This window comes from Trichomycterus rosablanca, chromosome 9 (genome assembly GCF_030014385.1).
Source record: "Trichomycterus rosablanca isolate fTriRos1 chromosome 9, fTriRos1.hap1, whole genome shotgun sequence".
NCBI classification, from domain to species: domain Eukaryota; kingdom Metazoa; phylum Chordata; class Actinopteri; order Siluriformes; family Trichomycteridae; genus Trichomycterus; species Trichomycterus rosablanca.
The window spans coordinates 18658219-18682351 of NC_085996.1; the positions used below are offsets into that span (position 1 = coordinate 18658219).

General features: G+C 35.3%; 2 protein-coding genes across 2 annotated transcripts; one reads left to right on the forward strand and one right to left on the reverse strand.

The window, feature by feature from the left end:
- Positions 1 to 1680: 1680 nt before the first annotated feature.
- srp9 (signal recognition particle 9) lies at positions 1681 to 5192 on the reverse strand. Its single transcript, XM_063001214.1, has 3 exons — positions 5007 to 5192; positions 2192 to 2260; positions 1681 to 2105 (listed from the first exon to the last, which is right to left on the reverse strand). The coding sequence occupies exons 1-3, from the start codon at positions 5076 to 5078 to the stop codon at positions 1986 to 1988; spliced, it is 261 nt and encodes an 86-aa protein (XP_062857284.1). The 5' UTR covers positions 5079 to 5192; the 3' UTR covers positions 1681 to 1985.
- A 1999-nt stretch (positions 5193 to 7191) lies between these two features.
- On the forward strand, positions 7192 to 18172 carry henmt1 (HEN methyltransferase 1). The gene is made up of 6 exons (XM_063001215.1): positions 7192 to 7275; positions 7392 to 7507; positions 15884 to 16018; positions 16221 to 16403; positions 17269 to 17446; positions 17583 to 18172. Exons 1-6 carry the CDS (start codon positions 7192 to 7194, stop codon positions 18054 to 18056), a joined length of 1170 nt encoding a protein of 389 aa, XP_062857285.1. The 3' UTR covers positions 18057 to 18172.
- The last annotated feature ends 5961 nt before the right edge of the window (positions 18173 to 24133 follow it).

Genomic DNA, 24133 nt, shown 5'->3' on the forward strand with positions numbered 1-24133 from the left:
TGTCGTCCCCAATCACTTCCACTGTGTTATAATACCACTGACAGTTGACTGTGGAATATTTAGTAGCGAGGAAATTTCACAACTGGACTTGGTGCACAGGTAGCATCCCATCACAGTACCACTCTGGAATTCACTGAGCTCCTGAGAGCGACCCATTCTTTCACTAATGTTTGTAGAAGCAGTCTGCATGCCTAGGTGCTTGGTTTTATACACCTGTGGCCATGGAAGTGATTGGAACCCCTGAATTCAATGATTTGGATGGGTGAGTGAATACTTTTGGCAATATAGTGTACCTGCTTACTGTGAAATGCTTTGAAACTGTCTAATTTGAATATTCTATAAACTTTTTACTTTTATATTGCCCCCTGTCCCAACTGCACAAAATGCAATCAAATTGGTCGGTCAAATTATTACATCAGTTTGAGAATTATTTTCTATTGCATATAAGAAAATAAGGGGCAAACTTTTATTGAAATAAAGACTGTACTACACTGAATTCAATAAATGTGTGTGATTACTGAAACATTGCTCTTAAGGCTCCAGTGCTGTTTGATAGCAGTACTCTGTGTGCTCTGAATGCATATGCACAAGGTTGGGTGGTTCAGGTAAGTGATACAAACCCCAGTTCTGGAAACATTGGAACATTTTGTAAAATTGCTGTCAGGCCTGAACATTTAGCTTAAGACCTAAATCAGGTGTGTTTGGAGCTGGAAAAATTTCATGACAGGTAGCAACCCATTAAGCTTATTTTCTTTTTTCTGCTTAAAAAACAAAATATTCTATTTGGATAAAGTAATACTTTCTTTTATAATGTAGGGAAGCTGTAGCTTAGTCGTTAAGGTACTGGATTAATAATCAGAAGGTTGCAGGTTCAAGCCCCACCACTGCCAGGTTGCCACTGCTGAGAGATTGAGCAAGGCCCTTAACCCTCAATTGCTTAGATTGTATAGTCACAACTGCGAGTTGCTTTGGATAAAAGTGTCTGCGAAACGTCGTAAATTTACATTTTCAGCATTTAACAGACGCTTTTATCCAAAGCGACTTACATTACAGTTACAGTATACAGTCTGAGCAACTGAGGGTTAAGGGCCATGTAAATGTAGGTAAAAGTTTACCCTTTGTTACCTTTTAAGCCTGATTTTGTCACATTTGGTTGTTTATAACTAGAGAAGTATGCAATTATCTGGAACTGCATCAAATTCTCTGAGAACTTATAGTAACCAAAGGTAAAATTTTCCTATAATAATCACAACTTTATGCAGACCACAAAACATTTTAGAGCATGTGTGAACTACTATTAGGCATAGCATTAACAGATGAGCATTAAGACCAAAGCATTCTGATCAGGATGAAGAACAACCTTTAAAAAAGGCAATGTTAACTCAGGGGGAATTTTACCGATTACCCAAATCTTAGTGCATTAACCTAAAATAGATTTTGGTGGACCAAATAAAACCAACTCTATACCATTTAATTTATTGGAGCTCAAGGTAAAAAAGGATTTGCATGTAAGAATTTTGGTTGTATATAATGTTCCCCAATCAATCAAATCAGTCTGTCTATCCTAAATAATTTATCTATCCTGCTGTTCATAATACAAAATGTTTCACTAAATTACATTATACTTAAAAACTGATAAGAAGTACTTAAAAGTTCTAATGAAAAATGATCAAAGTGTCATTAAAAAGATCAAAAAAGAATAAGGATTTATTTCTTAGTACTTAATATTGACATACTTTGTAATCAGGGTCTGGTCGAGTAAACATGAGCAAAAACCTTAAAGTCTGGGTATATAAAACTGTACCTGCTGGGACTTATTACTTGAAAATAATAGGCCATTTAAAACACATGAGGGAAATTGACTAATAACATACATAAGTCCAAAAGCAGAAAATAAATATCATGGCCTTTTCATCTTTCCACCCTCAAAACACAGGGCCTCTAAATTCTATGAGCTATATTGTTCATAAGTCCTTTACAGTCATTCAGTCCGTCTCCATCGCTGCGCTGTGGGACTCTTTAGAGACCATTAATCTCATCAGCTTCCCATGCAGCTTCTCAATCTTCTTTACATCTTGTGCCTGATCAGTTTTGTACTGCAAACACTGGAAACGAAGGAGACATGAGACAGTTACTGATCAGTTTAACAAAAAATAGTAAAGAGAATGATGAACCAAGAAGTTAAACTTACCACTGCATCATCTGTGACTTTAATACAGAGATTTCCATCACAGTGTCGATATTTAAGGACCACTCGGACCTACACAAAAAGACGAACAGAGGTCAATTACTGTTACACTAATATTTCTTAATACAAGGAACTGGTCCATGTAGATGCATGGTTGTAAATTATGTCACAAATATTTTAACAGTTTGTATAACCTGGTTGCAGAGGTGCATTCTGCTTTTGTAAGAGATGGTTCCTGTGATCTAGCCCCACTATCTAGCTACATCCAGCTGAGAACATGGAACAGAAGGTTTTATCTAGTTATATTGCAACAGAATATTCTTACCAGCTGATTTCATATTAACTACATACTACTACACTAAGTAGAATGTTAAATTAGTACATTTTCTTTTGGCAAGACCAATTCTTAATCTTTAAAACAAAATATGCTAAGCCTAAATAAATGAATACATATTCAGACACCTTACAGTATGGCTTGATGGACACCCCATACCAACACCATGGGCATTAATATAGTGGCACCACCATCCTCTTTTTAAGGCCTTTACTCATGTGTGCCTGAAAGAAAATTATGCCTATTCAGTCAAAAAAAAAAACCCTTGTGAGGTCAGGCACCAATGTTGAACAATCAACATTCCAAATCATTCCAGTGGTTTTCACGAGGGATAAGGTCAGGGTTCCGTATAGTTTCTTCACACCAAACTTGCCAAACTATGTCTTTATTGACCATGCTTTGTGCACAGGTGAACAGTCATACTAGAGGAAAGGGAATGGCCTTTCTCAAACTGTTGCTTCATATTTGGAGGCATATAATTTATTTTACATAATTAATTTGATAAATCTGATAGGAATAGGTTTGTTTGAAACATCTGAACTCAACTAGGATGGGTGTCCCAATACTTGTCAATACAGTGTATAATACACGAAAACGCAAGAAATTCAGTTTATATTCATTTTTTAAGAACACAATACTGAGTTAACCTCAAAAATCTATATTTGTTTGCATATACCACAATTTTCAGCTTCCATGCTCTCGGTCATCTGTGTTTCATATTGCTATTGGTCGGTAATGCCACTTGTGGTGCAAGAATTCACACAGCTCGGCTGTGTTTGATGCTTTGTGATCATCCACTATAATCTCACTCACATTTCAGGGGTTTTCAAGTGTTGGGATCTGGAGTCTGTTTTAGCCATGATTTGGTGGTCCTTCATCTACACCTTGATTGACCTGTCTTTGTGGTATGGAGCATTGTTCTGCTGGAAAAGCACTCAGAGTTGGGGGAAATGTGCTTTCTTTCAAGACAACCTGGTATGTGGCTTGATTAGTGTGTCTTTCAAAAAACATATCTGTCCAATTCCGACATTGCTGATGCACCCAAGATCATTAATCCTTAATCAAATTTCACAGTGGGTTTGAGAAAGTGGCTTGCAGGTCTCCATTCTACAATTAAACCCTTCTGTTCCTTACTCAAACATTTGTCTTAATTTTTTTTATAGTCAATAATTATTAGAATATACAAGGGTTATTAGTTGATTCTACTCTACTGGTATAGTTTTCACCACAGAGTCAGTCCTACTGCAAAGGAATAGTAATGGTTAGAGCAGTGGTTCTTACACCTTTCCTTGCTAAATAAGATTTGGTTCAGGTGGACATTTAATCAAGTAAACATTTACTTTACTGGGTAGAAAAATGTGCGCATGTGTCAGAATTCAACAGACACTGAAGTAGAATGGCTGCATACATGTAGAAATGCTGGTTTAAGAAAACTTAGGAGTGGTCTCCTCAATTTTTAGAGTTGTATGTTTGGTAGAATTGTTATCATGAAAGATAGCCTACAGCAAGCCTATATGTGCTTACTTTCAAAATATTTCAGAAAAAGCTGTCGTCTTTAATGGATGTAAAAACAGAACTCTCTGGAACTAAAGGGGTCTCCGGATGCTGGGTTTTTGTTAGCACTGACATGTGGCGACCATCCAGGGCATGATGTTTTATTCCATATGACTATATGTTTAATTTGACTGTGCAACACATTACAAATAAGGGCTTGAAATGCAGGTAAGACTAAATCAAATCTACTGTAGTTGGGTTATAAACATCCTTGTCTGTTTTACCACTGCTTTAACCTATTCAGGGCCGAGGTTGGTAACACCCTGGACAGGTCATCAGAAGGCAAACACACACATACACTTACACACTCATAACTAGGGCAATTCTGTACCTCCAATTAACCTGACTGCATGTATTTGGTCTGTGGGAGGAAACCGGAGCACCAGAAGGAAACCCACACAAACACGGGGAGAACATGCAAACTCCACACAGAAAGGACCCGGACCACTCCACCAACGAATCAAACGCCATGAGGCGACAGTGCTACCCACCGTGCCACCCTGGGTTTTAAACATGGCGCTTGTATCGTCTCACTCCTGTGGTGATTCTGTTTGACCAATCAATGACCTGCATTATTTCTTGATCGAACCCAGGTTCTTAATATCCCTGTTACTAAACAGATACCTGCTATATTTGTAAAAAACAACAACAAAAAAACGACTTTATTCGCAAAGAAGGTCTAGGAATCAGTAAATACGCTTCATACGTATGTTTCTTGCTTTTTAAAAGAGGTGGTGATAAAGGAGAAACAGCTGTTTCATTTACACAGCGTAGAAAAAATGGCGACAGCACGTTTATGATCTATCTTAATGAAGAAACCAAAATGTGATGAATGTAATGTTTAGTGATGTGTGTGTGTGTGTGTGTATTTACACACTGTAACAGTGAAACTGTGAATGTAGCTGAGTAGCTAACACAACAGTGTGTTACCTTCATTGGGTCAGTCAGGTAGAGCTTCTCTGCAGCTCGAGCGAACTCTTCCCAGGTCTGATAATAAACCATAATTAAACTAGATCAGCGCGAAGATCCAAGCTGAATATTTAACTACAATCACTGCTGTTCTTCTCCAGTTCTACAGTGAACTCCAATACCACATCAGCGCTAACTGCACGAGAATATCATGGCCGCATAAGACCAATACTCATTCTGATTGGACGACTTGCAAGTAAGCGACCCAATCAGAGCTCCAAGTACTTGCAAACAGCTCATCGCTCGAGAACGAATCGAATTCGCACGAATAAAAGAACAGAGCATGTCATAATAAAAGCACAAAGTAATGAAAAAAAAAATCCAGGGGGTTATTAACATAGTATATTATATATGATATTATACATGGTATAATATAATATATACTCAAATATTAAATATATATTATTTAGTATATTATTTAGTACTGTGCAAAGTCTTGGGCCACCATTATAGTTGTTGTTTTTGGTAATTTTTGGTCTTGGTCATTTGTTTGTATGCATACAATTTGTATGCAGTATTAAAAAACAGATTCTATAGAGTAAAGTGGCAAATATTTAGTGTGACCTCCCCGTACACATGAGCAATAGCAGGAACCTGGCTGTCTTAAACCTGAATGGAATGGAACCCTGAATAATGTCATTGCTAATGCCAGTATTCGTCTTACTACTTACATTTACATTTTCATCATTTGGCAGACGCTTTTATCCAAAGCGACTTACAGTACTGTGACAGCATACTGTCTAAGCAATTAAGGGTTAAGGGCCTTGCTCAAGGGCCCATCAGTGGCAACCTGGCAGTGGTGGGGCTTGAACCAGCAACCTTTTGATTATTAGTCCAATATCTTTACCACTAGACTACAACTGCCTACTACTTCATGTCAAAATGACTGTGCTAAAAAAGGTTTGTGTAATACATGCTTGAGCATTGCATACATATGTTGTATGAATTTAATTAATTGGATGGTTGCTAATATGTATAAGACCAAGTTTCTGTCACATCATTCCATTTAAAATGCCAAAGATCACAGAATTTGACAGACATAAAGTCTTAATTTTGCAGGGTGAAAAGGCTAAGATATGCTAAAGCTCACAAAGATTGGAATTAAGATCAGTGGAAAAGAGTATTATAGCGAATCCAAGTTTGACATTTCTGAGTCCAGTTGAACAGAGAGAAGAATAAGTGCTTGATGCCATTAGTGAAACATGGTGGCAGGTCTGTCTTGGTTTGGGGCTGGATTTCTGCTAGTGGTGGTGCCGATATTTTTAGACTTGATGAATCATATATGCTGAAAACTACAGACAATATTTAATTTATTATGCTCCTTCTAAAAAGCACATGATTAGAAATAGTTGATAATAGCATGATAACAATCTCCAGCACACTGCTAATGCAGTGAAATCATATTTGGAGAGAAAAACAGCTGATAAAACACTGGCAGTCATGGACTGGCCACAACAGTGTCCAGACCTGAACGTTACTGAGGTATTATTTGGACAGAGAAGGAAATATACAAAGGTTCTTTAAAAAGTTTCCACACTTCTATAAACTCTACTTATTAAGAATTCACTCACTCACTGTCTTAACCGCTTATCCAATTAGGGGGTGGTGGTGGTGCTGGAGCCTATCCCAGCTTTTCAATGGGTGCAAGGCACACAGTAGCACCCTGGCCTGGGCGCCAGTCCATCACAGGGCTTTATTAAGAATTTCAAAAACATGTGATGCATTTTTCCCAGCGTCATACCATTTTAGTGCCTTCAGCAGAAAATGTTTTTGGTTGAGCGTGTAGCCACTGATGCACTGTCATCATCACATGAAAATCTTCTTCCCCTTAAGGCTTCTTTGAGCATTACATCAATTCAGTACAGGAAATAATGTTTGTTATACATTTTAACAAACATTTTTTTGATGTATAAACTTTTTGAACAGTTAAAGCATTAATAAAATTTAATAATTATTAATAATATATTATTTAGCATTAAAACACCTTACTATGCTTCCATGGAGTGTAGAATACACACGTAGAAGACATGCTTCTCATTAAAGTCTACTGCAGAAGAGATACCATTCCCTATGTCTGTCATGTAGTGCACTAATTAGCCATTAGGGAGCAATTTAGAATTGAACCATGTGGTTACAGGGCGGCAGAATGAATAGCTTTTTCTCTCCTCCTTTATACATGCAGCGTTATCAGTTTGTAATCGAGTTCGTTAAAAAGTTCGAACCAAGGAAGGTAGAGCAGTTTAAGTTTTCTCTTTATTGTGTTACTAGTTTTGATGAATATTCAGTGTTTACATAAACGCGTTGCATGATTTCACCAGCATGGCTAACTGCAGAGTTTGTTTATAGGTGATGGACCTGGGCTGCTCTGACTGTAGACTGTTAAAGAAACTTAAATTTCATCGGAATGGTGTTGAGTTACTGGTAGGAGTGGACATCGACTGCAGAACCATCAAACAAGCAATGTTAGTATTTTATTTTACTACTGTTGTGTTTTTCTATGAAACCGAATCCCTTCATTTTAAACAGGTTTAGGCGGTCATTTTTAACCGCGGTCACGCCATCTGCACTTTAAAAAAGCTCGGTCGCGCTATCTGCACTTAAAGTTTTACTGCGCGTTTAAACAGTATTTTACGGTAGCCGAAGCGTTAATGAGAGTAGAGCTGCTGTTTACAGATTAATAAACATAATCTACCGTATTCTGATACACGAAATCCACTACATTAAACACAAGCATTTATTCTGTTATTAATGAAATACATTACATATGTTTTTACTGTGAGTAAAGTGTCTATTTGGTTGTATACAGACCGCTCTTTGAAGACTAATAAAATGAACAAATCATATTGTTATCAAGTACCACCTATACTGTCATGAAGAACACTTAGTCTAGTACACATAGTGTAATTTTGGGACAATTTTACTGTAGAAATTTGGAGTAATGTCATAACAAACTTCAGTAAAGTGTATTTGGTTGAATACAGACCCCATTTTGAAGATCAATACCATTACCAAATCAAATTGTTATCAAGTTCCACCCATACTGTCATGAAGAACACTTAGTTTAGTACCTATGGTGTGATTTTGGGACATTTTTACAGTAGGAATTTGAAATAATGGCATGGCAAACTTATGTAAAATGTCAATTCGGTTGCGTTTACACTACTTTTAAAGTCAAATAAAATTAACAAATCAAATTGTTATCAAGTGCCACCCATACTGTCATGAAGAACACTTACTCTAGTACACATAGTGTACTCATGGTGTGATTGTGGGACATTTTTACTGTAGGAATTTGAAATAATGGCATAACAAACTTGAGTAAAGTGTTTATTTGGTAGTGTACAGACCACTATTTGAAGATCAATAAAATTAACAAATCAAATTGTTATCAAGTGCCACCTATACTGTCATGAAGAACACTTACTCTAGTACTCATAGTGTGATTTTGGGACATTTTTACTGTACAAATTTGAAATAATGGCATTGCAAACTTATGTAAAATTTCAATTCGGTTGAGTTTACACTACATTTAAAGTCCAATAAAATAAGCAAATCAAATTGTTATTGAATTCCACCCCAATGACCATGAAGAACACTTAGTCTAGTACTCATGGTGTGATTTTGGGACATTTTTACTGTGGGAATTTGAAATAATGGCATGGCAAACTTATGTAAAATATAAATTTGGTTGTGTTTACACTACATTTAAAGTCCAATACCATTAACAAATCAAATTGTTATCAAGTGCCACCAATACAATCATGAAGAACACTTACTCTAGTACTCATGGTGTCATTTTGGGACATTTTTACTGTACAAATTTGGAGTAATGTGATAAACTTGAGTAATGTGTCTTTGGTTGAATACAGACCCCATTTTGAAGATCAATAAAATTAACAAATCAAATTGTTATCAAGTGCCACCTATACTGTCACGAAGAACACTTACTCTAGTACTCATGGTGTGATTTTGGGACAATTTTACTGTAGGAATTTGGAATAATGGCATGGCAAACTTATGTAAAATATAAATTTGGTTGTGTTTACACTACATTTAAAGTCAAATAAAATTAACAAATCAAATTGTTATCAAGTTCCACCTATACTATCATGAAGAACACTTACTCTAGTACACATGGTGTGATTTTGGGACATTTTTACTGTACAAATTTGAGATAATGGCATGGCAAACTTATGTAAAATGTCAATTCAGTTGTGTTTACACTACATTTAAAGTCCAATAAAATTAACAAATCAAATTGTTATCAACTTCCATCCATACTGTCATGAAGAACACTTACTCTAGTACTCATGGTGTGATTTTGGGACATTTTTACTGTAGGAATTTGAAATAATGGCATTGCAAACTTATTTAAAATTTCAATTCGGTTGAGTTTACACTATATTTAAAGTTCAATAAAATTAACAAATCAAATTGTTATCAAGTTTCACCTATACTGTCATGAAGAACACTTACTCTAGTACTCATGGTGTGATTTTGGGGCAATTTTACTGTACAAATTTGAAATAATGGCATGGCAAACTTATGTAAAATGTCAATTCGGTTGTGTTTACACTACATTTAAAGTCCAATAAAATAAACAAATCAAATTGTTATCAAGTGCCACCTATACTGTCATGAAGAACACTTATTTTAGTACTCCTGGTTTCATTTTGGGAGAATTTTACTGTAGAAATTTGGAGTAATGTCATAACAAACTTGAGTAAAGTGTCTATTTGGTAGTGTACAGACCACTTTTTGAAGATTAATAAAATTAACAAATCAAACTGTTATCAATTTCCACCCATACCGTCATAAAGAACACTTAGTCTAGTACTTATGGTGTAATTTTGGGACAATTTTACTGTAGAAATTTGAAATAATGGCATGGCAAACTTATGTAAAGTGTCAATTCAGTTCAGTTTACACCACATTTAAAGTCCAATACAATTAACAAATCAAATTGTTATCAAGTTCCACCCATACTGTCATGAAGAACACTTACTCTAGTACACATGGTGTTATTTTTGGACATTTTCACTGTAGAAACTGAAAATAATGGAATGGAAAACTTATGTAAAATGTTAATTCGGTTGTGTTTAGACAATTTTTAAAGTCCAATAAAATGTGCAAATTAAATTATTATTAAATGCAACCCATATAGCTATGAAGAACATATATTTTTGTACTCACCACGTTATTCTGGGACAATTTTACTGTAGAAATTTGCAGTAATGTGATGATAAACTTGTGTAAAGTGTTTATTCGGTTGTGTTAAGACCACATTTTGAAGTCCAATAAAATAATGTAATCAAATTGTTATGAAATGGCACTACTATGGTAATAAAGAGTAATTACTCTAGTACACAGGTTGTAATTGTGAGACAATTTAACTGTAGGAATTTGGAGTAATGGAATGGCAAACTTGTAAATGTCTATTCAGTTGTGCTAAGACCATTATTTGAAGATCAATACATTTAGCAAATCCACTCTAATCATGAAGAACACTTACTCTTGTACTATTATTATATTTATGAGACAATTTTACTGTAGGAATTTGGAGTAAAGTGTCTATTTGGTTGTGTTCAGACCACATTTTAAAGTGTAATAAAATAAGCAAATCAAATTGTTATTGAATTCCACCCCAATGACCATGAAGAACACTTAGTCTAGTACTCATGGTGTGATTTTGGGACAATTTAACTGTAGGAATTTAAAATAATGGAATGGCAAACTTATGTAATGTGTCTATTCGGTTGTTTTTAAACCACTTTTTGAAGATCAATAAAAAAAGAAAATCAAATGTTTATCAAATGCGACCTAAATTATAAATTAATAAATAAATTATTTATTTATTATTTACACACATACTATTTTAAGTAATATATTATTAAAAGCATGTCGTATTAAAATTATTTCATTATTTGTTAATGCTTGATAACCATGTTCAGATAATTAACACTTTGGACCAATTATGCAAATTTGTGATGCCATTATCCAAATTTCAGCAGTAAAATTGTCTTAAAATCACATGAGTACTAGAGTAAGTGTTCTTGATGAATGTAAGGGTGGTATTTAATAACAATTTGATTTGCTTATTTTATTGATCTTACTAGAGTAAGTGCTCTTTATGATCATAGTGGTCTCATTTGATAACAATTTGATTTGCTTTTAATTGGATTTCAAAAGGTGGTTTTAACAACACCGAATATACACTTTATGTGGATTTGCCATCCTGTCACTCTAAATTCCTACAGTAAATTGTCTCAATATCACAACATGAATACAAGAGTAAATGTTCTTTATGAATGTAATGGTGGCTTTTAATAATAATTTGATTTGCTTATTTAATTGTACTTCAAAATGTGGTGTTAACACAAACAGACACTTTACATAGGTTTGCCATCCGATTTCTCTACAATAAGTGTTCATCGTGGTTCTTTTGGTGTAATTTTACACTTTACATAAGTTTGCCATCACATTAAACCAGATTCCTACAATAAAATAGTCCCAAAATTTTTTATTGATCTTCAAAAATTGGTCTGTACACAACCAGACACTTTACTCAAGTTTGTTATTACATTACTCCAAATTCCTACAATAAAATTGTCCCAAAATCACACCATGAGTACTAGAGTAAGTGTTCTTCATGACTGTATGGGTGGAACTTGATAACAATTTGATTTGTTAATTGTATTGTACTTTAAATGTGGTGTAAACTGAACTAAATTGACTCTTTAAATAAGTTTGCCATGCCATTATTTCAAATTCCTACAGTAAAAATGTCCCAAAATCACACCATGAGTACTAGAGTAAGTGTTCTTCATGACTGTATGAGTGGTACTTGATAACAATTTGATTTGTTTATTTTATTGGACTTTATTGTGTAAACTAAACTGAATTGACATTTTACATAAGTTTGCGATGCCATTATTTTAAATTTCTACTGTAAAAATGTCCCAAAATTACACCATGAGTACTAGAGTAAGGGTTCTTCATGACAGTATGGGTGGCACTTGATAACAATTTGATTTGTTAATTTTATTGAACTTTAAATAGTGTAAACACAACCAAATTGACATTTTACAAAAGTTTGTTATGCCATTATTTTACATTCCTACAGTAAAAATTTCCCAAAATCACACTGAGTACTAGAGTAAGTGTTCTTCATGACAGTATAGGTGGCACTTAAGAACAATTCGATTTGTTAATGTTATTGATCTTCAAGAAGTGTTTTGTACACAACCAAATAGACACTTTACTCAAGTTCATCACCACATTACTCCAAATTTCTACAGTAAAATTGCCCCAAAATTACACCATGAGTACTAGAGTAAGGGTTCTTCATGACAGTATGGGTGGCACTTGATAACAATTTGATTTGTTAATTTTATTGAACTTTAAATAGTGTAAACACAACCAAATTGACATTTTACAAAAGTTTGTTATGCCATTATTTTACATTCCTACAGTAAAAATTTCCCAAAATCACACTATGAGTACTAGAGTAAGTGTTCTTCATGACAGTATAGGTGGCACTTAAGAACAATTCGATTTGTTAGTTATTGATCTTCAAGAAGTGTTTTGTACACAACCAAATAGACACTTTACTCAAGTTCATCACCACATTACTCCAAATTTCTACAGTAAAATTGCCCCAAAATCACACCATGAGTACTAGAGTAAGTGTTCTTCATGACTGTATGGGTGGCACTTGATAACAATTTGATTTGTTAATTTTATTGGATTTTGTGTAAACTAAACTGAATTGACATTTTACATAAGTTTGCGATGCCATTATTTTAAATTCCTACAGTAAAAATGTCCCAAAATTACACCATGAGCACTAGAGTAAGGGTTCTTCATGACAGTATGGGTGGCACTTGATAACAATTTGATTTGTTAATTTTATTGTACTTTAAATGTGGTGTAAACTGAACTGAATTGACATTTTACATAAGTTTGCGATGCCATTATTTTAAATTCCTACAGTAAAAATGTCCCCAAATCACACCATGAGTACTACAGTAAATGTTCTTAATGACTGTATGGGTGGCACTTGATAACAATTTGATTTGTTAATTTTATTGATTTTTAAAAAGTGGTCTAAACACAACCGAATTGACACTATACATAAGTTTGCCATGCCATTATTTCAAATTCCTAAAGTAAAAATGTCCCAAAATCACACTTTGTGTACTAGGGTAAGTGTTTTTTATGACTGAATGGGTGGAACTTGATAACAATTTGATTTGTTTATTTTATTGGACTTTAAATATAATGTAAACACTACCAAATTGACATTTTACATAAGTTTGCAATGCCATTATTTCAAATTCCTACAGTAAAAATGTCCCCAAATCACACCATGAGTACTACAGTAAATGTTCTTCATGATTGTATGGGTGGCACTTGATAACAATTTGATTTATTATTTTTATTGATCTTCAAAACGTGGTCTGTACACTACCAAATAAACACTTTACTCAAGTTTGTTATCACATTACTCCAAATTTCTACTGTAAAAATGTCCCGAAATTACACCATGAGTACTAGAGTAAGTGTTCTTCATGACAGTATGGATGGAAGTTGATAATTTGTTTTGTTAATTTTATTGGACTTTAAATATTGTGTAAACACAACCAAATCAACATTTTTCTTAAGTTTGCCATGCCATTATTTTAAATTCCTACAGTAAAATTGTCCCAAAATCACACCATGAGTACTAGAGTAAGTGTACTTAATGGCAGTATGGGTGGAACTTGATAACAATTTGAATTGTTAATTTTATTGGACTTTAAATGTAGTGTAAACACAACCCAATTGACATTTTTCTTAAGTTTGACATCCCATTATTTTAAATTCCTACAGTAAAATTGTCCCAAAATGACGCCATGTGTACTAGAGTAAGTGTACTTAATGCCAGTATGGGTGAAACCTGATAACAATTTGATTTGTTTATTTTATTGATCTTCAAATAATGGTTTAATCACAACCGAATTGACATTTTACATAAGTTTGACATCCCATTATTTTAAATACCTACAGTATAATTGTCCCAAAATCACACTATGTGTACTATAGTAAGTGTACTTAATGCCAGTATGGGTAAAACCTGATAACAATTTGATTTGTTCATTTTATTGATCTTTAAAGAGGGGTCTGTATTCAACCAAATAGACACTTTTCTCACAGTAAAAACATTTGTAATTTATTCCATTAATAACAGAATGAATGCTCTTGTTTAATGTAGTGGTTTTTGTGTATTATAATACAGTACATTATGTTTATTAAGCTATAAAAAGCAGGTTCAGTCTGTTCGACGCTTTGATTACCGTATAACACGGTTTAAACGCGCAGTAAAACTTTAAGTGCAGATAGCGCGACCAAGCTTTTTTAAAGTGCAGATGGCGGTCATTTTTACTCACTTACACGTGAAGGCAGTTAAGATTAGCCATTCAATTAGATGTTTTTACCAAACATCTTACAACCACCAAAAGCGAGGTTCAAACTCAAGTCCAAAGTATCATTGAGCTGTGCAGCAACAATAAAAACCCCTTAACCCCTATTTAGTGGAAATATTAGCGGGTAGGGTACTATGTCAAACAAAAAGCATTGTAAAGTCTCTCTACTCTCTCTATGGCCCCTATTAATAAACGTCTTGTTTTTGGAATTGATTTTGAAGGTGTTTGCTATGGCTTTGTAGCTTATCCTAAGTGATGTTTAATAATTTGTCCCCGAGATGGAGTGTGAAAAGCACAAATGATGACAACAAATACCAAATAAGCAGAGGTTTCAGGGGACCTCACCAGTGTTTATTTAAAAAAATGGCTAAAGCCAGTATTGTGTCTGTTGCACACTTTGGTTGTCACCATTCTTAATTATATTGGTTGTCACCACATAATGGTTAATGGTTGTCACCACACTTAATTATACTGATAATTGCGTGTGTAAACACCAACATATCTCTGCTATTCGTTAACATACATATATGAAAAATAAATGATTAATGCTAGTTGTTTGCACTTAGTCATACACCTGACAATACTAAAGCTGCATTTTAATATTTAAAGTAATATATAGGTTTACACTAATTGCTTTTTAATGTAAAATGCATGGTGAGATTGAGATTATATGTCAGCTTGTAAGAACTGGTTTTAGTCCATTTACTAGAGTTTAACACCTAGCTATAGTGTTTTTATTGAATTACAGATTAATGCAATACTTGAAATTAATACACTAGGTCAGGGGTGTCCAAACCTTTTTGTTGGGTGCCAGATGTAGAAAAATATGCATTGGTGGACCACACAAAAAGTAATAGGCCTACTTTATTACTATAAACAACACATCTTTTTTTATTTAAGTGATTATTGATTTTTTTGTAATTTTTGTGTTGTGTAAACTAAGATTTGCTTATCAGTGAATAATTCAACATTATTACACTCTAACAGCTATTTCCTGACCAATTTAACATACACACTTCCCTCTAAAATCAGTGGAAAAATATTCATTTTCATAATGTGTTTTAATTCTTTCTTTGGACCCACAATGTCCATCCAGAAGTTCAGGAACAATAATGTCGGTGTAATTTCATTTATGTTTTGAATTGGGAGAAAGTAGATGGGAAGCATTTTAGACTAGTTTTATGTGACACCTAAAGTTTAAAGTAGGAATTTCTTGTTTTAAACCTGCAGGTCAACCTTTATTTAATTTTTCAAAATTAAATGTTAACTGTCAAATTAAATGGCCAACAAGTCATAGTTTGGACACTCTTGCACTGGGTAATGTTTTGAAGATAGCAAGTGAAGGCCATTTGTTTGCATGTTGCTGTGTGTTAGGCATGGACTGGCTCCACTCTCTTCAGACTACCTAAAGCCCAGTACTAGACCTCTGACAATTGAGCTCTACCATGGCTCTGTCACTGAGAGAGAACCGTGCACCAGAGGGTTTGACCTTGTCACATGCATTGAACTGTGAGTACATTCAGGCTTTCTCAATTTGCTTAAATTATTGTCGGTGTTACCATATAGCAAAACTATCATACCTTGCAATTGTTTTAAATCATATATATACACCATATTTTTTTTGCCTTTACAGTGTCAGATGTCAATTTGTGACATCTGTGTCTGTAGAGGTTGCTTCTGCAGTTATTTGTCATTTGTTTTCTTGTCAAAGCGTGGAGCACCTTCAGATTTGCGACGTGGACAGATTTTCAGAAGTTGTGTTTGGATACATGGAGCCGAATGCTGTGATCATAAGCATGCCGAATGTTGAGTTTAATTCCTTATTACCAGGACTGTCAGGTTTCAGACACAAAGACCACAAGTTTGAGTGGACTAGAGCAGAATTTCAGACATGGTGAGCTTTTCTTATCTAACATTTACTGTTTTATTTAACTAGTGGTGATGGTGATAAATACAAAATAAATGATTTGTCATGATGGTAGATAAACCATACCTAAATGAATAATACACAAACATTTGTACTTTCTATGTACTTGTACTGTCCATGATGTAAAATGTTAGTGGATGCTTGAGTTTATTAACTGGTAGAATCATCTTTAATTACAGTACTGCTAAAATGTATTGTATTGTACACTTTTATATATTATACATATATTAACAAATGCTCCTAAAAACAGATCCCCATTTATATCTGTATTAAAATAAGAGTGGTACAAAGACAAGATATTTCATGTTAGCCTAGAGGGTCTTAGACTTTTAATGCATTTTCACTACATTTTAGTATTGACAACTTAAAAACAAACAGCGTTAAGACGCGTTAATAACAGAATATACACTATATTATTGAGTTCATGCATTACAGCCACTCCCATTGCTAAAAGGTAAATAAAATCAATTGTCTGAAATTACATTATTCCAAATTTGTGGCAACAGTTTGAGAAAAGATGTTCCAGCCAAAAGGTTTTGGTCAAATGTCCACATACTTCATATAGTTAACCAGTTTATTATTAAGAGTTAAAACAAAATCACATTAACTTTTTTGAGTAATTAATGATAAAATCCAGGTACAATTCCAAATTTCTCACAATGTGTTGACAGAACAGAAATTGGATTTTTTTTCACTTAGTTTAATAAACTAGTCTGATCTCTTTTCCCAACACAAGTTTATCTATGTTTAATTTAATACTAATTCGATTTAGGAGTTGGAAATATATTATTACAAACAATAATCCACATTTTCTCTTTTCGCTTATATCCAGGGCACTTAGAGTTTGTATGCAATATGGCTACTCTGTTGAGTTTACTGGAGTAGGAGAAGCTCCAGGTCAGGACGAAGATGTTGGATTCTGTTCTCAGATTGGAGTATTTCACAGAGACACTGGTTATTTAAACACACAAGGAAACAGTCCAGAGCTGGAGCCCGCAGTATATAGACTGGTAAAACATGCTGCTATTAAGTCTTTAAGTTTGTAATTAGTTTGGTAAAGCACTAAATGCCATTCTGTACTTATATCACAACTACACATCATTTTCATCATGTAATGAATGTTTCTCTGATGTTCATTTCCATTAGCTGTACAAGGTGGTCTACCCAAGCCTGTGTGACAACAACATTTTTCAGAGGACTCTGGTTAGCGAAGTCCTCTACAGGGCAGAGAAGCTGAAAAATGAGTGGCTGGAGGAGAGAAATTGTGTGCATTGTGATTCCACTAGATGCGAACACACTCGAGCATCAGAGGCAGTGAGGCAGGACAGAGAAGATGAAATGTACAAGCAAGGTAGTTGGGTGTGTGTGCCACTACTGCTTGTGTGGACTGATGTCTCAGTAAGATCTATGTGTGGGAATGTTCAGAGTCTCAGGGAAGCACTGCTGGGGGACTCACAAGTGCAGCTAGATGCTGGTGGTGAGGCCATTATGCTGGCTGATAATCTGGATGAGACTGAGGAGACAGATGAAGAGGAAAACGATGAGGATCAGAATGCAATATGTGCATTAAGGACTGTGAATGAGAATGTAGAAGAGGACTGGGAAAGTGAGCTAAGGTGAGGTCTGACTGTCCGTGACAAAAGGACTGCATATGTATATGAAGATGTACAGACACACCCCCAAATCATAAAAAAGATGGGGCAATATGGATGCTAATAAAAACACTGTTTCTTACATTTACTTTCACTTTTATTTCATTGCAGACAGGATGAACCCAAACTATTTCATGTTTTGTCTGGTCAACTTCATTTCATTTCTTAAAATACATTCATTCCTGCAATTCAGGCCTTCAACACATTCTGAAAAAGTTGGGATGCGGGCAATTTAGGGCTAGTAATAAGGTAAATAATGATGTGATTCCAAACAGATGATGTCAGCAGGTGATTATAATAATGGCAGTATTCATTACGAGCCTTATGTTAGAATGTATAGAAGCCACGTTGAGTTCTCTGGGTTTGGTGGCATCTGGGATGGATCATCACACTAAAAAGTGTATTGTGGTCAGAATAATTAGTATTTCAGTAGTAGTATTTCTTTTTAGAAAGAAATGGATGCCATGTGTTTCAGACCAAAAGAAAATACAAAATACCTATCAAGCTTATCAGCCTTTCAATAAAAGTCCAAAAGCAAGGGTTTGTCATGTGGGTGTGTCAGTGCCTTTGGCAAAGGTTAGCATCATTAATGCAGAAAAGTAGATTTTCTGCAGATTTTATAGCAACATATGCTACCTTTAAGACAAAATCCTTTCCAAAGAAACATAACTTCAGTGTTTACTTGTTCAGCTACATAAGTAATAGCTAGAAAATAACATATTTGGTTGTTTAAACCTAATATCAATTATTTGACAACTGGCAGATAATGTGTGTTAAATAAGTATGGAAATAGGGACAATGTATATAAAACATTTTATGTGGCTATACACAAATTGTCAGCCCCAACCAGTCATCAATAGAAACTTTAACCACAGAACATTACTGACCAGATGCTGGTCAATTTTGGTGGAATTAAAAAAAATAAATAAAAAAAATAATTATTTTGTATGTAACTGGTACAAGACCTTTTTAATCAAAACGTTGTAATTGAATTGGATACCAGGCTTAAGCAAACACAGCTGGTGCAGTGGCGGCTCCTGCCAAATCTCTCAGGGGGGGGGGGCAATTGTTGCGATGATGGCCAAGGTGACCCGTTCAATGGGTAAATTAAAGCTTAAATAATTAACATCTTAAGTCATCTGTCAGTTTCCCCTCACAAATAACTTTGAACATGGAGACAGACCAGCTTTACCATTAATCATAAAATTAAGTAAAGCCTTCACACTAACAATTTAATTCAGTCTGCATCAGATAGCATTTTATTTTAGGTGCAGCAGATCCAGAATAAAGATAATGAATAAAAAAATACAATTAAACAGTTGGAGAGATACAAAAGTGCAATCACAGTTTAAAAATTACATTACTTGTAATTTACTTGTTACTTATATGATTTCCCCCCCCTTTGTAGATATTGATGTTAAAATTTGGTCTGGGTGGCCCTAATTCTTAAGTTAATAAGAATAAGCTAATTTATCCTGATTACACGATGGAGTTGCTCCGAACTGAGGTAATGGTAGTCATGGTGATGAGATCGCGACACCAGGTTACGTGTGACGCAAGCACGTAAGTGCGAGCCCTCCCGGAAGCCATTCAGATTGTATTGCAGCGCCTGCAGTTCGAAAAAAAGAGCCTTAACATGAGTCTATGAGAGCAATCCGGGCAATTTGCAGTTAGACTGAAATCGCCCCAAAAGGGGCGGTACTGTACGGAACACAACTCGACGCTGATTGGACTATGATATTCCGATGCAAGACTGCCTCCAGAACAGTCACAGCTGTGATAGAAACATTTCTTCCCTTTCGCCCTTTCGTGGTGCATCGCCTGATCGCCCTAAGAAACGAGCCGCCCCTGAGCTGGTGTAAAAAAATACAGCCTTTCAATATAGTTGATTTTTTTTGGTGAAACAAATATAAAAGCAAACAAACTGATTAGCTTGTGGCTAAAATATTTCCCAGTTCTCAGTCTGCGGTTGTACAAGCTGCTTTAGGTTTTTTATTTTTAAATAATGAAGCAGCTAAGCAAACCATTAACTGATATAGTCATGTCACTACTTTGCAAGAAGATCCATCATGAAATCTGGCGCAATCTGCTGGTAAAATAGTGGAATTGTTGCCAAGTCATTTACCCTGCATTCAGACCAGCTGCGACGAGAAGTGGACTGAGTCGGTGACGAATAAGATGAGCAAAGTTTAACTTTATGTAAATTAGGAACGAAACATAATGCACTACGATTTTTTATTTTTTGCTGGGACTCATCTGATTTGTGCTAAAAAGAAATCTAAATTGTGATCAAACTGTTTTTCTATAAGCTCCGGGGCGGCATGTTGGCTCGGTGGGTAGCACTGTCGCCTCACAGCAAGAAGGTCCAGGGTTTGATTCCAAGGTGGAGTGGTTCGGGTCCTTTCTGTATGGAGTTTGCATGTTCTCCCCTCTGCGTGGGTTTTCTCCCACAGTCCAAAGACATGCAGGTGAGGTGAATTGGAGACACAAAATTGTCTGTTTGACATTAAACTTGAACTGATGAATCTTGTGTAACGAGTATCTACTGTTCTCTCATTAATGTAACCAAAGTGTAAAACATGATGTTAAAATCCTGATGAATAAATTCTATATTCTATATACACCGATCAACCATAACATTAAAACGACCTCCTTGTTTCTACACTCACTGTTCATTTTATCAGCTCCACTTACCATATAGAAACACTTTGTAGTTCTACAATTACTGACTGTAGTCCATCTGTTTCTCTACATACTTTTTTAAAGCCTGCTTTCACTAATCCTAATCCTTTTCTTTAATGGTCAGGACCCCCACAGGACCACCACAGAGCAGGTATTATTTAGGTGGTGGATCATTCTCAGCACTGCAGTGACACTGACATGGTGGTGGTGTGTTAGTGTGTGTTGTGCTGATATGAGTGAGTGGACATGGTATTTAAAAACCCCAGCAGCATTGCTGTGTCTGATCCACTGTCCACTTTATTAGACACTCCTACCTAGTTGGTCCACCTTGTAGGTGTAAAGTCAGAGACGATCGCTCATCTATTGCTGTTGATTGAGTTGATCATCTTCTAGACCTGCATCAGTGGTCACAGGATGCTGCCCATGAGGCGCTGTTGGCTGGATATATTTTTGGTTGGTGGACTATTTTCAGTCCAGCAGTGACAGTGAGATGTTTAAAAACTCCATCAGCGCTGCTGTGTCTGATCCTCTCATACCAGCACAACACACACTAACACACCACCACCATGTCAGTGTCAAAGCAGTACTCTGTAGTGGTGGGCGGCACGGTGGCTAAGTGGGTAGCACTGTCACCTCACAGCACGAAGGTCCTGGGTTCGATCCCCAGGTGGGGCGGTCCGGGTCCTTTCTGTGTGGAATTTGCATGTTCTCCCCATGTCCACGTGGGTTTCCTCCGGGTGCTCCGGTTTCCTCCCACAGTCCAAAGACATGCACGTGAGGTGAACTGGAGATACAAAATTGTCCAAGACTGTGTTCAATATAACCTTGTGAACTGATGAACCTTGTGTAATGAGTAACTACCGTTCTTGTCATGAATGTAACCAAAGTGTGAAACATGTGAAAGACGTTAAAATCCTAATAAACAAACAAAACAAACCCCAAGAAATATGAGCTTAGTAGTTGATCCTTTCAGGACAGACAGGGATGGCTAACTGTATTCCTGTAGAGTGCACTATAAAGTACTACTATAGTAGGTGTACTATAGGTGTACCTACAAAAAGAGTAAGTTATGTAGATGTAGGTAGTTGCTGATACCAAAGAGAGTGCTGTATTAACTGTATAACTGTATAAGTAGCACACCTCAGGACATTGAGACAACTGTCGACTATCACCGGATGTTACATTTGACCAAAGAGTTCAGTGGTCAAGAAGATCAAATGATGAATAAAAAGTGTTAATAAATGCAGTCTAAAATTACTAAAGTCTTGCTACGTTGCTTTAGAGATGTACTGGTTTATTTAAGTGTACAAAACATGTAATCAGATGGCAGAGAAGCCACTGTTGGACAAAAGTGGATAAACATCACAACATTGCAGGGCAGTTAAAAGCAATGTCACCGTTACATCAGACACTGTACAGTACAAAGAGCAAAGCTTCACAGAAGATATAAAAAATACCATGTTGATCGCTACAACATGTAAAGTACTTACAGTATGCTAACATTAATGAGTTCTATTGTACACTGTAAATATACAACACTGTGGATAAAATACTCTCTTCAGGAAACCTTTTGTTTTGATATGATGGAACTGTAGAACACAAGGTAGCATTCTTTTAATTAAAAAATGACCTAAAATATTTGTATTGGGTTGTTAGCTTTTTATTACTGTTTTCTCAAGGACAAGTATGCACTTGTAAGAGGAAGGTAAGGGTGTATAAAGCTATTTGAAGGCTATTTGAAATCTAGTTTCCAAATGTCTGTCAACTGTAAGTAAGTTTCTGTCCCCAAATGCCACGGTTTATAAGATTACTGCTCTAAGGATTTATGCTTTTGTGTTTGGTATTGGAAGGCAGGTATGAGGAAAACCCCCACACAGGTAAAATGCCTTACTATCTGTAGAGGCAAAGACTGAACCCAGTTCCCCAGGACCCACGGTGCTGTGTAGAACCCACGTCACCAGCTTGAATTCAATCAGCATAAAATATTTTTAACAAATGAATTAACCGTACTAGTAGTTCAGTGCTGTTAATGTAATGTGTTTAATTACATTAACAATTAGTCCTGGTCTGTTTATATGCACTTAATGTGGGGAAAAAAAGAAAATTTCCCTAGTGAGTCAAAAACAATTAAACACCACAGAGTATGTATCATACTGGTGGCAATGGTCTTTGATTTATTAGTAAAAATGCAGTCTGTGAAATTATTCCACCCTGCTTGAGTCACAATGTCAGGTCGAGTTTGAACTGGCTTATTTTCTTTATGCTGCTTAAAGGGAAATACTATATATTTTTAAATGCTTTTATGCTTTAACTAGTAAATTATGTTTCTGCCCAACCAAACCACAACACTGGGCATGTTAAGTTTGAGTATTGAAAAATAATAATAATAATAATAATAATTTGTCCACCTCCACTGATGACATATTGGTATTCATCTGTGAAGTATTTACATTTGTGCATTTATAATGGATAAATCTGAACCTGAGATGTTGGGTCATCTTTAAATGTGTGCATTTTGCTATAATGTATGACTGAAACCAGTCTGTCCAGTCTATCATATCAAAAGCAATATACTCTGCTTTAAATATATCAGAGAAACACACACAAACACTTGAGCTGAACATGCATGTGATCACTGCATCTAGCTTAACTCAGAAAACACACCAAAGACCATGTGGGATCAGATTATAAAATATATGGCTTTTGTACCGATACATGAACAAAACCATGGAAAACAAAGAACATGGCAGACAGAAAAGCAACAATACTTATTAATCGATCAAAAGTACTTAAACCGTACAACAACATGAACAGCAAATATTGAATAAATCATTGGTAGACATTCTGTAGTGTTTGTAACATCAAAAGTAAAATAACACCAATAATTACACTGACCGCACCTGAAGAAAAAGAGGCAATGTTCAGACTCCATATCTGAACTTCCTTACATCACCTTGATGCTCATACGCACATGTTGAATTCAGTAAATGGGCCATAAGTGTAGCCATACAAATCTGAAACTGCTATGACATGAGTGCTGAAACTTCTTTCCTACACATTAAAGATAATGCTAATGGTTGTTTCAGAGCAGCTTGAGTTGGTGAGTTTGAGACTAAAAAAATAGCAATCAAAAAAGTAGATCACAAACTAAATCAGTGGTTGAAGTTCAGAATCATGTCAACTAAAACACCAGAATGGCAACCATTTAAAAAACCTAATAAAAACAAAAACTAATATTTCTAACTAATGTAAGACAACAGATCCATTAAATCATTATTAACATTACAGTAATGTAATAAATTATTATAAACTGTTAATCATTTTTTATACTTAACAGAAGTCAAAATACATTTACAGTCTTAA

Bases quoted from the DNA above. Each gene is read 5' to 3' on its own strand.
- henmt1 (XM_063001215.1), top strand. From the start codon at position 7,192: ATGAATAGCTTTTTCTCTCCTCCTTTATACATGCAGCGTTATCAGTTT. The intron at 7,276-7,391 runs GTAGAGCAGTTT...GTTTGTTTATAG, and splicing joins AAAAGTTCGAACCAAGGAAG to GTGATGGACCTGGGCTGCTC. The intron at 7,508-15,883 runs GTTAGTATTTTA...GCTGTGTGTTAG, and splicing joins AGAACCATCAAACAAGCAAT to GCATGGACTGGCTCCACTCT.
- srp9 (XM_063001214.1), bottom strand. From the start codon at position 5,078: ATGGTTTATTATCAGACCTGGGAAGAGTTCGCTCGAGCTGCAGAGAAG. The intron at 2,261-5,006 runs GTAACACACTGT...CTTTTTGTGTAG, and splicing joins ACCTGACTGACCCAATGAAG to GTCCGAGTGGTCCTTAAATA. The intron at 2,106-2,191 runs GTAAGTTTAACT...CTTCGTTTCCAG, and splicing joins AAGTCACAGATGATGCAGTG to TGTTTGCAGTACAAAACTGA.